The sequence below is a fragment of the Emydura macquarii genome, unplaced genomic scaffold (assembly GCF_026122565.2).
Source record: "Emydura macquarii macquarii isolate MOO-44397 ecotype Brisbane River unplaced genomic scaffold, CSIRO-AGI_Emac_v2 contig_3231, whole genome shotgun sequence".
Lineage (NCBI taxonomy): Eukaryota > Metazoa > Chordata > Testudines > Chelidae > Emydura > Emydura macquarii.
This window is the reverse complement of record NW_027133368.1, coordinates 184,003-196,573: the sequence shown is the minus strand read 5'-3', so window position 1 is coordinate 196,573 and position 12,571 is coordinate 184,003. Positions and strand designations below refer to the sequence as shown.

The 12,571-nt window shown below is 49.0% G+C and overlaps 1 protein-coding gene across 3 annotated transcripts; it reads left to right on the top strand.

The window, feature by feature from the left end:
- The first annotated feature begins 293 nt into the window (after positions 1-293).
- LOC137142537 (zinc finger protein 621-like) lies at positions 294-11,993 on the top strand. Of its 3 annotated transcripts, none has more exons than XM_067531952.1 (5): positions 294-403; positions 3,177-3,259; positions 4,665-4,791; positions 9,585-9,698; positions 10,092-11,993. In XM_067531952.1, the coding sequence occupies exons 2-5, from the start codon at positions 3,236-3,238 to the stop codon at positions 10,733-10,735; spliced, it is 909 nt and encodes a 302-aa protein (XP_067388053.1). In that variant the 5' UTR covers positions 294-403; positions 3,177-3,235; the 3' UTR covers positions 10,736-11,993. The 3 variants fall into 3 exon arrangements, with proteins under 3 accessions (XP_067388053.1, XP_067388052.1, XP_067388051.1); XM_067531951.1 differs by having other exon boundaries at positions 10,089-11,993; XM_067531950.1 differs by lacking the exons at positions 9,585-9,698; positions 10,092-11,993 and adding an exon at positions 5,372-6,959.
- The last annotated feature ends 578 nt before the right edge of the window (positions 11,994-12,571 follow it).

The following is a 12,571-nucleotide window of genomic DNA, read 5'->3' as shown; positions in this document are numbered from 1 at the left end:
GGTTGGTAGTTTTGGTGGGACGTATTCCTGGCGGTTTCATCACGCCATGATTTTTAATTCAAGAGTAATCTTTAATCCCTGGAGACTCCAGGACAATCCTGGAGGCCTGGCAAATGCAACCCTACTGTTGTTGGTGTGGTTGGTTGCTGCCAGCAGAGGGCTTAGTGCTGAAAGAGGAGAGGCTGGACTCCTGCTCGCTCTGTCTCTGCTGAATTTCCTGGGTCAGTGTGAGTTGTTGCTGCTGCTGCTGCTGCTGCTGCTTCCTTCCGTTGTTGTTGGGATCCCGGCTATTGCCTTCATTAAAGCCCCCTCTGTGCCCAGCCCGGGGGGGACTTTCTCCAGCAGCCGGAACCAGCCCCTGGGGCAGCCCCGCCGACACCAGCTCCCGAGCCGGAGGCTGCAGGTGAAGGGAGACCCGGGGGAACGTGCCGGGGCCGGGCTGGAAAGTGACTCTGCGCAAACAGCCCCTGAAAGCCGCAGATCTTGCAGCCTCTGGGCAACTGCTCAGACAGAGAAATAGCAGGGAGAGGGGGAGCCTTGCGGGTTATTGATGTTAAAAATCTAGCCCCAGGGAGCAGCCATGAGGTCCCCTTGACCTCTGCAGGGATGGGTAATATCTCCCCAGGATTCATTTGCTGCATCAAACATGTCAGGCCCACAGTAGGGTGACCAGATGTCCTGATTTTATAGGGACAGCTCCTATATTGGGGGCTTTTTCTTATATAGGTGCCTATTTACGCCCCCCCACCCGTCCTGATTTTTCACACTTGATGTCTGGTCACCCTAGTCTACAGTGACTTGGACTGGAGGTGTGTGTGAACATTTCCACCCACCCTGCCTTTCCTGTAAATAATGTGACAGGGCCCTGAGAAGGATCAGGGCCCTCATTGTATTTGCTATCTGGCCAAACTGACTCAGTGGCTCTAGATTTATGTAGACCAAGAGGCTCTTGAACATTCAGCTTCTGGAGACAGATTTGTGCTGCCAAAATGTCTGTTTTTCTTTAAAGAGAAGGTGGGTGAGAGAGAGAAACCCGCTCAAACTCACGAGCTCTGGGAAATGTGCTGAGTGTCACAACTAAATCCAAGGTGGAAAAGATTCTTTAGCACATAGACACAGCTATGTATGTATGCTAAACTGTCTGTTCCATCTTGTGTTTAGCTGTGATGGTCTGAGTACTTTTCCCAGGCTGGAACAAGAGTTCTCTGTGTGAGCTTGGAAGTTTGTCTCTCTCACCAACAGAAGTTGGTCCGATAAAAGATATTACCTCACTCACTTTCTCTCCCTAATATCCTGGGACTGACAGACTACAACAACACTGTGTTTCTTTAAATAGGTCTCTATTTAACACACGCTCTCCTAGCTTTCTTTTTTTTTTTTTTTTTTTTTATTTTTTGGAAAGAAAAAGGGCTTCCAGATTTCATCCAAAACGGGCCACAATGTGAGCATTTTAAGCTTCCTAACAGTATTTTTTTTAGTATAAATAAATAGCTCCAATCATGCTTTTCTGCCTCTTTCTCAAACATGCAGCTTTGCCTAAATCTTGCTGCGTTCAGTTTAATCCTGACAACTGTGGAGCTATAGATTAGAGAAGCCATTTTGTTTTTAATTGTGACTTAGAAAAGTACCATGTCTGGAACTTCATTTAATGATCAGTAGAAGAGATCTGGAGTGTTGCTTGAGGGGCCAGGGAGTGGGGTGGATAAGTATAAAGGTCAGTCTGATGTACTTTACATTTTCTAAAAGATTATATGGACAACTGTTGAACTAGTAGTCTTGTAACATGCAAGCAAGACGGTAAATGAAATCTGATTGTATCCCATAAGTATACTTAGCACCCCGCCATCGTGATATCTGAGTGACTGGATTGAAAGAGGAAGTGATTTTGATTTTATTTATTTAGGAAAGTTGAAACATTTTTCAAATCGGTTTAATGCTTGAACAGAAAAATCTACTTTCCCCCATGATTCAACAACACTCTTCTCTTCCACAGGGAGGGAGGTGTGTGTGTGTGGAGGGGGGGAGAGGGCAGTTATTCTTACCTATATGGGGAACAAATATTTAATAACGCGCTTTTCAATCTAGTAGAGAAATATATAACATGATCCGATGGCTGGAAGTTGACGCTAGACAAATTCGGAGTGGAAATGAAGTGTTAACTTTTAACAGTGAGAATAACTAATCATTGAAACAATTTACTAAGGGTGGAGGTGGATTCTCCATCGCTGATGATTTTTAAATCAAGATTAGGTGTGTTTTCTAAAAGATCTGCTCTAGGAATTATTTTTGGGGAAGTTCTATGGCCTGTGTTATACAGGAGGTCAGACTAGATGATCCCTTCTGGCCTTGGAATTTATGAATCTCCTAAGAGGGACTATTTATTGAAATGTAACAAATTTAGGCCTCATCATTTGTAAAGCTAATTGAGACAGGGTTTCCTCTTTGCTTATCTGATGTGTGAGCAATACCTGCCAAAAATTGCTCCTGGATGAATACAGGCTGAGCATAACTGGAGGATACAACTTCTTTTAAGATTTCTCTTTCATCCTTCAAAAGTTGCCTCCCCATCCTGTCCCTTGCCTTCATCCAAGGCTGGCAGTTTCTAAAGATTAAAAAAGCAGAAATTGCTGCAAGCACTTACACTACGGAAATTCATGCTTTCCTTGGGGTTGTGTTTTGAAAGAGAATAAAAAATTATGTGCAAGTTGGCAACATTTTTCACCTGGGTGCAAAAATCTGAGCAGCCTGGGGGGAAGAGAGAGAAACTGAAAGGGGCAGCAGGAGCAATAAGTGGGAAAAGGGGTTCCTGACTTCTAAACCTGTCCAGATCCATTCACTGCAGCATCTCTGGGCAGACTGACTTTTCTGGGAACAAGGAGAGAGGAAAAAGCAGTTTCTGCCTGGTGAGGGAACATTCTGCCCTCACGGGGAATCCTCCAGAGCAAGAGGCTCCTTTCAAACTGCTCATTTCTAGCATTTGGTTCACAGACTCCGATACTGTGATGTTTAAAAATGTCTCAGTCCTGGTAGGAGGGGCCAGATCCATGCTGTAATAAAGTGGCTAAGTACTTTCCTAGCATCGTGGAGTCAGAACCCCTGTCTGTAGGAGAAAAACCTGGCGGGAATCAAGGTGTGAAGTGGACTAAAACCTGATCTGAAATCTCTCTCCCTGGCAGGCTGCAGAATAACGTCCGTCCAACCATCGTTCCATCCTCCAAGGAGACTGGGAAGGGAAATGGCTGCAGCACAGCTAATTCAGGTAGGGGATTTTCAGGGAGCTGTTGCAGGATTTGTGCTGGAGAGGGAGTTATATACACAATGGGAGGTGTGGACGGGCTGTGATAAATCTACTGGGACTCTGGAAAATGGGGGAATTCCCCCATCTATGGACCAGGAATCAAGCCCACTGAAAAATATATCTGACTCCTGCTAGCCACAGCTCTCAACTTACTAGCCAGAGGTTGATAGAAAGATGAAAGGGGGCAACCCTTCTTCCCATGTGTCAGCAGCTGGAATTCCTCCTGGGATGCTGTCTCTGGACTGTATTTATGGGCTCCATCTCCAGTATATATCTCCAGCTAGTAGCAGTGTAATAAGGTCAGAAGCAGTTTGTCTGGGGATCTCTGCTGCCCTATCCCTTTCTCAGCTTCCAGTTTTGGGGCCTTTTCACCCCCCAGCGAATAACTCCAGTGCAGACTCTGCTACTGCTCAGACTTTCACAGTGGGTAGCAGCTTGAGTTTCTGATCCGTTTCTCAAATGCCCACTTGGCTCTGAAGAGCAGCCTGGAATTGACCAGCACAGATGGCTCTGGAGCATGGCAGCTTTTGGAGGCTGAGTCATGTTTATCCTCCATACTGGCTGGGAAGAGCATTGATTTTCATAAGTTCTTAATTTCTGCAAAAATGTCTGTCACTGCCCAGAAAATATCCTTGCTTTCTGAAGCCCTGCCTGTTTTAGGAAAGTCCTGTTGCACCGGTGAGGGCAATGCTGGAACTTCCAGTCTATCCCAGGATGGCTTGCGTGGGTCTTTGAGCAAGATTTGAACTCCATTTTCATATCAGTCTCTTGCTACTCGGTGTGGTGGGTCTGGTAAACTCCAGCACCACACGCAGATCTCTGCCGCTTGAGCTGAAGTAACTGCGTTAGCTTGTGACACCAGTAGCTTATTGCTTTTTTGAGGCCCAGCTGCCAGAATGGGCCAGTGGGTTACAATAACAGGCACAGCTAGAAATCTAACGGATTAGACCAGTAGCAGGCACAGATAGAAATTCAACTGATGCTAGTGAGTTTCTCAGTTGCGCAGGGGCTCTGTAGAACAGGCTGGAAACTGATGAGGTTCTCTTTAGCTGTCTGCTGCTGCTGGGGAAATTATGAGTGGCAGAGGGGCCAAAGCTGCCTGTCTGTCGGGGGGAAACACAACAGAATCAGACCCCTATTCAAAATCATCATCTCATCCAGACAGACCAGCAGCTTCACGTCCATCTGAAATGAGAGCTTTAATTCTGCAGCGATGCCTCTCACGTGGCAGGGTAAGGGCTCTGCTCTCTGTGGCTGGGGCGGGGGAAAGAAGGGATGGATGTTCCCAGCTCTTTCTCTGACTGAGCTGGCAGGGTTGTGGCCGGGGCAGCAGGTTCTGAGCGGGGGACTCTTGTTGTTGACACAGATGCCCGTGACCTTTGAGGAGGTGGCCGTGTATTTCACCGAGGAGGAGTGGGCTCTGCTGGACCCGGGTCAGAGAGCCCTCTACAGGGACGTCATGCAGGAGAATTACAGGAATGTGACCTCGCTGGGTAAGGATTCCTGTCTCCTAGGTGCATTTAAACAGTAGGACCTTTGGGTCACCTGACTTGGCTTCTGCTCACAGTTCTTCCTGGTCCCTTAAATTTCAGTGGGATGCGCCCCATAGCTCCCTTTCTACCCAGTCTTTACATTCTCTAGGGCAGGCCTCTCGTCGTCTGTCCAGTGCCTAGCACAAAGGGGCCCTGAGCCTTGAGTGGGGTTTTTAGGTATTACAATAACCCAAGTCATTAATAACAGAGTCTCTGAGTCTCCCTGGCAGTGATTAGGGGATCTTGGGCGGAGTCTCTGGGACTTAGGCTATGTCTACACTGCAGCGCTAATTCGAATGAGCTTAATTCGACTTTCAGCAGCCGATCTTTAGAAATCGCAGCAGACTGTAGACACTATGCTGTTTGCGCTGGTCTCTTGCATTCACACTGACCAGCCTTAATTCGAATTAGAAAGCACTGCAATGTGGGTAGCTATCCCACAGTGCAACTAGCTACGGTGGCTGTTAGGATGAGTGTCATCTCCCATGATGCAACGTTGCTTCACCCTCCCTTCTTCCCTCCTCCTCCCCCAAACAAACAGAAAAAGGATTTTCGCGCCGTTTTTTAACTCCCTGTGATCGCCATTGCGTCAGAGGCATGGAGCCAGCTGTACTCTGCACTCTAATTGTGAGCGTGACAAATACATGGCGGCTTATCATGGAGTACTTTAGAACTATAGCAAGAAGGCAATGCATATCCTACATCTATGCCATCGAGGCTGCCCTGCTAGAGAACATCCAGCAGAACCATTCCCGATTGCTGCAGGCCGCAGCGTGTCACCTGCAGTCCGTGGAGCGCAGGTTCTGGTGCAGGGAAACAAGCACAGACTGGTGGGACCGCATCGTCATGCAGCTGTGGGATGATGATCAGTGGCTGCAAAACTTTCGTATGCGAAAGGCAACTTTCCTCGAACTGTGCTCGGAGCTGGCACCGTCCCTGAAGCGCGTGGACACTCGCTTGAGACAAGCTATGACGGTGGAGAAGAGAGTGGCCATCGCTCTCTGGAAGCTGGCAACCCCCGACTGTTACCGCTCGGTTGGGAATCAATTCGGAGTCGGTAAATCCACAGTGGGCACAGCCGTGCACCAAGTGTGCAGTGCCATCAATAGACTTCTGCTACGAAGGGTAGTGACTTTGGGAAATGTGCAGGACATAGTGGAGGGGTTTGCCATGTTGGGCTTCCCAAACTGCGGGGGGGCCATTGATGGGACGCACATCCCCATCTTAGCGCCTGCCCACCTGGCAACCGAGTACATAAACCGCAAGGGGTACTTTTCAATGGTCCTGCAGGGGCTTGTGGATCACAGGGGTCATTTCACAGACATCAATGTGGGGTGGTCTGGGAAGGCGCATGACGCTCATGTATTTCGTAACTCGGGGCTGTTCTGTAAGATGCAGGCGGGAACTTTCTTCCCAAACCAAAAAATTCAGATTGGGAGTGTGGAAATGCCCATAGTGATCCTGGGGGATCCTGCTTACCCCTTGCTCCCTTGGCTAATGAAGCCGTACACCGGTCACCTTGACAGTGACAAGGAGTGTTTTAATAAGAGGTTAAGCAGTTGCAGAATGGTTGTAGAATGTGCTTTTGAGCGTTTAAAGGGTAGATGGAGGAGTCTGCTCACTAGGCTGGACATGAGTGAGAAGTACCTCCCTTCTGTGATATCTGCTTGCTGTGTTCTTCACAATGTGTGTGAAGCTAAGGGGGAAAGGTTCCCACAGGGTTGGGCTGTGGAGGCAGAAAGACTGGCCGCCAATTATGAGCAGCCAGCTGCCAGCACTACGTTGAAAGCTAACCGCAGAGCGCTTTGCATTAGGGAAGCTTTGAAAACCAGGTTCTGCAATGAGATGCATGAGTGATTTCTGTTCCTGTATGTTGTTTGCCTTTGATTATCCCCCAACCACCCACCAACCCCCCTTGCCTCCCCCCCCTGTATGTTGCTTGCCTTTTATCACCCCCCCCCCCCCCACCATGCTGTGTGTTGTTTTCCTTTGATGCAGGCCTGATTTCTCTTTGTGTATGTTGTTTTCCTTTGATGATACCCACACCCCCCACCACACTTTGAGATCTGTGCCCGACAAATCCCTCATGAACAAGATATGATTTAATAAAGAAACGTTTTGGAAAGATGCAAAAATTTATTTTTTAACATTCAAGTCTTGGAGGAAGGGGGGGTGTTCATTCACTGTCTCCAGGGGTAGGGTGTTAGCTTGGTGGCCAGGGTGGAGAAGAGTAAGTGCTGCATCCTGGCCAATCTCCTCCGAGACCTGTTTGGGGCGTGGGAGGAGGAGGGCGGCATAGCACTCCATCAAGAGCACCATGGACAGCCTGCAGTGGGACTCTGTCCACAATAAGCCGGAGCAAGTCTGCCTGGTCCCGCAGCATTCTCAGCATCTCCTGCGTGGTGCTGCGATCATGTTCCTGCATTTGTTCTTGGACAAGGTCAGCCTCCACGCTCTTTGCTCTGTCTCTGCGGCTGCCGAGGCGTTCATGACCTCCGAAAACATGTCATCTATTGGGTGTTTTTTTTCCTTTTCCTAATCTGAGACAGTCTGTCCACAGCACTGCTTAATGGTCGGGCCACTGCTGAGGTGTCTACAGAATGAAAGAAAAAATAACAAGACAGCCACAGTTAGATTAGTGAAGAACAAGATACATATGTTAGAGATTCAATAGTGATGTCTTGATAAAACGTAGTAAGTGATTTTCTCTCTGTGCTTGTATTTAAAACCCTTCCAGAGAGGAACAGCGGACGGCTTGGTTGGGGGGGGAATCTGCTTGTATTCCAAACCCTCACAGACAGGAACTGCGGAGGGCGTTGGGGGTCGATATCTTTGCTTGCATTCCAAACCCTTACAGAGAGGAACTGCGGAGTTCGGGTGGGGAGGGGGAATCTCAGCTTGTGTTCCAAATCCTTAGAGAGAGGAACTGCGGACCATGTGGTGGGTGGGGGGGGGGAAGGCTATGCTTAAAACACATGAAGCCATGATGCTGGCTACCTTGAGTGCAGAGAAGAATCCTACCATGGATGGAGGAACAAGTCAGCCGTCCCCTGAAAAGTTTTTCGAGGGATAGCAGATTACATACATTAACTTTTTCATGTGATATCAACTGATGATAAAAGTAGCGTTTCGCATCACATAAAAAATAGGATCCATGGGTAACCACCCAGTACAGTTAATGAAACGCCTGAGATCCCCTTCGTTCCCCCCACACCCAATGTTCAAGGACAGAAATGCTAAGAAGAAAGAAAACTCACCAGATGTGCCTTCCCTGGGATCATTTGTGCTGTCCTGTGTGCTGGTGGACTGTTTGGGAATCAGGAATAAGTCCTGACTTTGAGGGAGAACGGACACCCCACTTTCCTGCACCCTGCTCTCCTCCTCCTCCTCACCCTGCTTCCTCCTCCTCGTCCACGGAGTCCTCCGCATTGTTCCTGGACTGTGAACTAGCAGAGGTATCGATGCTGTGGGGAGGCATCATGGTGGGATCGCCCCCCAGAATAGCATGCACCTCATCATAGAACCTGCATGTTTTGGGAGAGGAGCCCGAGCAGCTGTTAGCTTCTCTGGCTTTCCGATACGACTGGCACAGCTCCTTGATCTTCACTCGGCACTGCTGAGCATCTCTCTGGTGTCCCTTCTCCAGCATGCCCTGGGATATCTTCCCATACATGTCCAGATTCCTTTTGCTGGCTCTGAGCTGAGCCAGAACTGACCCCTCTCCCCACATCCTGATGAGGTCTAAGTCCTCTGGTCAACTCCATGCTGGAGTGCGTTTGGGCTTTGCAGTAGACATGCTGAGAACAGTGGCAAAGCTCTCCCAACACTGGCAGCAAGCACAGGAAATGCAAATTCAAATGTTCCCCAGGGCTTGAGGGGAGGGGACTTTTCCTGCTTCCATGAACAAAGAGCAGCACAGCACGACTGTGCAGAGCAGTCACAGTGGGGCATTTTGGGATACAGTCTGGAGGTTAATTCAATTTAAGAAACTTTGCGTCTACACTGACGCTAATTCGATTTAAGAAATTTGATTTAGGCGCTACACCACTTGCAGAAGTGGTCTTATTAGGTTAATTTTACAGGCACCTTAATTCGAATTAACAGGATTTGGATCCTAACAGTGGCATCAGTGTAGACACAGGTGTAATTAATTCGAATTAAGGGGCCTTAAGTCGCCAGTGTAGACCAGGCCTTAAAGCTGCCCTCTCTGACTTTTAGGAACTTCTTTTGATAAGTCTCCTGCTGGCTTTGTTCACTGCAAATATATAGTCTTGGGACCTGCCTATCAAAGAGACACCACCCTTCCCGTGACACAGAGCCATGACTGCAGGCAGTGAGTTGCCCTTTGGTGCAAGAGATGGGGCTGGTGGCCACGCATGCTGTGTTAGAGCCCTGCACTTTTCAAACTCACTTTCCCCATTAATTACTCATCCTCACATTAATTACTCATGACTCAGAATAATTGCAATAACCAATCATGGTTTGCAGTAGCCCAAGTCTGTTATGCTTCCCCCGCCCATATGGAGACGGATGAGGCCCCATGGGGGGAGGCCCTGGAGGAGATTCCTGCAGGGAGAGTATTAAAAAGGAACCCCCTCTGAATATTTAACTACATTCATTAGCAGTGGCCTGCGACTTTGAAAAGATGCCTCTGGAGTTATACTGTTTTCACTGGGCTAGAACATACATTGAACATTGGTTACCCAAATGTGTAATTCACTCTCATCTTACAAGGTTAAATTTCCCTGGAGCAGGATTTCTGATTTCCAAACCTGGCTTGATGTGTCGGCTGGAACAAGGGGAAGAGATGTGGCTCCCGGATCGCAAGGACTCTGAGGAAAGGGGGATCCTGAGAGGTGCCTGCACAGGTGAGGATTTGGTTAAACTGACTTGTGAATCATCCATCTGCGAAGGAAACAGCTGGGATGCCCACGTGAGCTCCCTAAACCCCCCAGTTTTGCCTCATATCAGCCCGGTCCACAGGGTAGCCGGCCGCTCCCCAGATTTCTTTCATGGCTTCTCAGCCATTCTAACTGACACTTGGCAGTAGTTCTTCCTCCAAGGTGTTCACATGGGATATGGAAGTGGAGTCGGTTCACTCTTCCCCTTTCTTATTGGGGGAAGGGCTTAGGAGGATTTGGATCCTAATATTTCAATTTCCCCAGCAGCTATTTTGGCTTGTTTCACCCCCCTTTTCGAGTTTCTTTCCCTCCCCGGCACAGGGAATGACTCATGTCTTGATTCTCTCCCCACCCCAGCAGGTGATGAGATGGTGAGTGAGAACAAGCAGAAGAATCCTCAGCAAGAAGGTCCTGAGCAAGCGGAACCACACGGGATGATGTCGGGAAAATCCAGAGAAAATGTTTCTGAGCGACAAGAAGCCTGCAAGGGTCAGCTTGGATCAAAGAAGCAGACGGAAAACCACACGGGGAAGGGACAGAGTAAATCCACTCCCCAAGAGGGTGGGCCTAGTGACATCATCAAAACCACAGTCCAGCAGACTGGAGAGATGCAAAAAATATGCATAGAGTGCGGGAAAATCTTCAGTTGCATCTCGCACCTCATTAGGCACCAGCGAACCCACACGGGGGAGAGGCCCTTTAAATGCCCCGACTGCGGGAAAGGCTTCGGTCGGAGCTCACACCTTGTTGTGCACGAGAGGATCCACACAGGAGAGAGACCGTACAAGTGCGACGAATGTGAGAAAAGCTTCAATCAGAGCCCACACCTTATTAGGCACCAGAAGCGCCACCTAATGGAGAGACGCTGTAAATTACCTGCCTGGAATGGAGTGAATAATGCATTTCCCAATTCCTTGAGTACCCAGCTTCCCATCTCTGGGGTCAGGGGGCTGCTGCAGGTGCCTCCGGGCTGCTCTGTGAATCTCTGGTTCTGCCTCCTGTAGCAAACCCCGGGCAGAGGAGAAGCCCTGTCCAGCTTCTCACTGCTGCACTGTCAGGCCCCTCTGCTTTTTGCCAGCCAGGTGGGGGTAGGGGAAAGAAGAACCCAACTCCCCTAGAAACTCATGTCCCTGGAGTGAAATCCCCTTCCACTCACCAGTTCCTTCATCCATGAAGGATACGTGAGCTAAGCCACCTTTCTCACGCCAGAGATCTGTCTCTACACCATCCTCTGGGGTTTGGGCTGCTTCTTTTCCCCCTTACTGGACCTGCTTCTTGTGGGGTGAGTGTTCTAGAGGCCCCTCCCTTGCAGACTTTTTGAAAGAAAACCATGGAGGTCAAATGTTCAGAGGACTAAGAGATGGATAATGGGCAGGGAAATAATGTTCTGGGGCAAGGAGAGCTGGGAGTTTGATTCGAGTGTTTGAATTAGCAAGTGATAAAATGCTGAGACTGGACAACTCGGCACTAGTTGGCCACAGCTCATTGCTGCAAAGAGGAACTCCCACTGGAAGGGAAGGACCAAGATATTGTGTGCCAGGCAGCACACGGATCGGAGTTACTGTCTGTAGCAATCTTCCAACCCCTAGAGCCATCGGCAGCTCTGAGCCCCCCACAGGTACTTCAGTTGGTGAATTGAGAGTTACAGCCCTCACAAGTTGATTTCTGATGTTGCGTTAAAATGACCTCAGAGTGCCGGGAGCTAAAAGGGTAACTCATGGGTCGGGGGAGAGTTTCCTAACTGGGAATCTTCAAAAGAAATTAGAGACCAGCTTTAAAGTAATTTCCTATGCATATTTGGGGTTTGCAACAAGTGACCTCCACATGGGTGTTGGGAAAGAAATGTGTCTGGCTTATGTTTATCTCTGGAGAAATAATTCCTGCTAAATCCCCAAGTTATTCCAGTTCTTCTAAATGTCTACAGTTAGAATGACTAATAAGGGTCGCTGATGGTCAAAATCTTTTAATTGGTATATGTCTGTTTGGCTTTAAAAAGTTCTGTCTTAGGGAGCCATCTTGGCGGGCTCTGTCCTTCCCAGACAACTGGATTCGGGGTCAGTGAGGGTCCCTCTGTGATGCCTCTGCTCACGGTGGATACGGTGAAGGGAGTGGTTGATTCTTTGATGCCCACTGCCCATTTCAGGTGATGTTTCGCCTCCCTCTGCATTAGTTGCTCCCTCTCCCAGAGACATCTTTCTCTCTCTTTCTTTGTTGAACTTTTTTTATATCCGTTTCGGTAAATAAAACTTGCAAATATGGAAATTGTCTGGAATCCTATTTATTTTTTCACTGGGAGCCCCTGCTGCTTTCAGTAATTTAAGAGCGATGCCTGGGCTGCTAGTGGCAGCGATATTGCCTCTGGGATTCACACCAAACTCCTCTCTGCCTCACATGCGGGCTGTCCCCACACCCTGCTGGTGCTTCCCCTGGGCACCCTGCCTACGTTCCCAGCCCTGGAGCTAAAACACTTCCCTTCCCCCTCATCCCCGCTGCAGCCTCCTTCTTCTCCCATTTTCCTCCCACCTTCTGGTCCTCTCCCTGGAAGCACTGCCTGCCTCCCTGCTGTCATTTGCAGCTGCTCCCTTGCACCGTGGTGCCGGCAGGAGCAAGCAACGCAGAGACCAGTGTGTGGTTGCAGTAAAGATAACCCAGCAGGGATCCAGACGATCAATACAGGCACCCAGGCCTCTGAGGTCTCCCTGTTGTGGGGATCATGACTGTGCACTCTGTAGGGACCTGCACATGGGGACAGCAACTGGGGCAAGAGGCAGCGGCCCAGCCGGATTCCCCATGGGTGATACATTACTCCTGCACCACAGCAATGGACTTGGCTGTGAGCT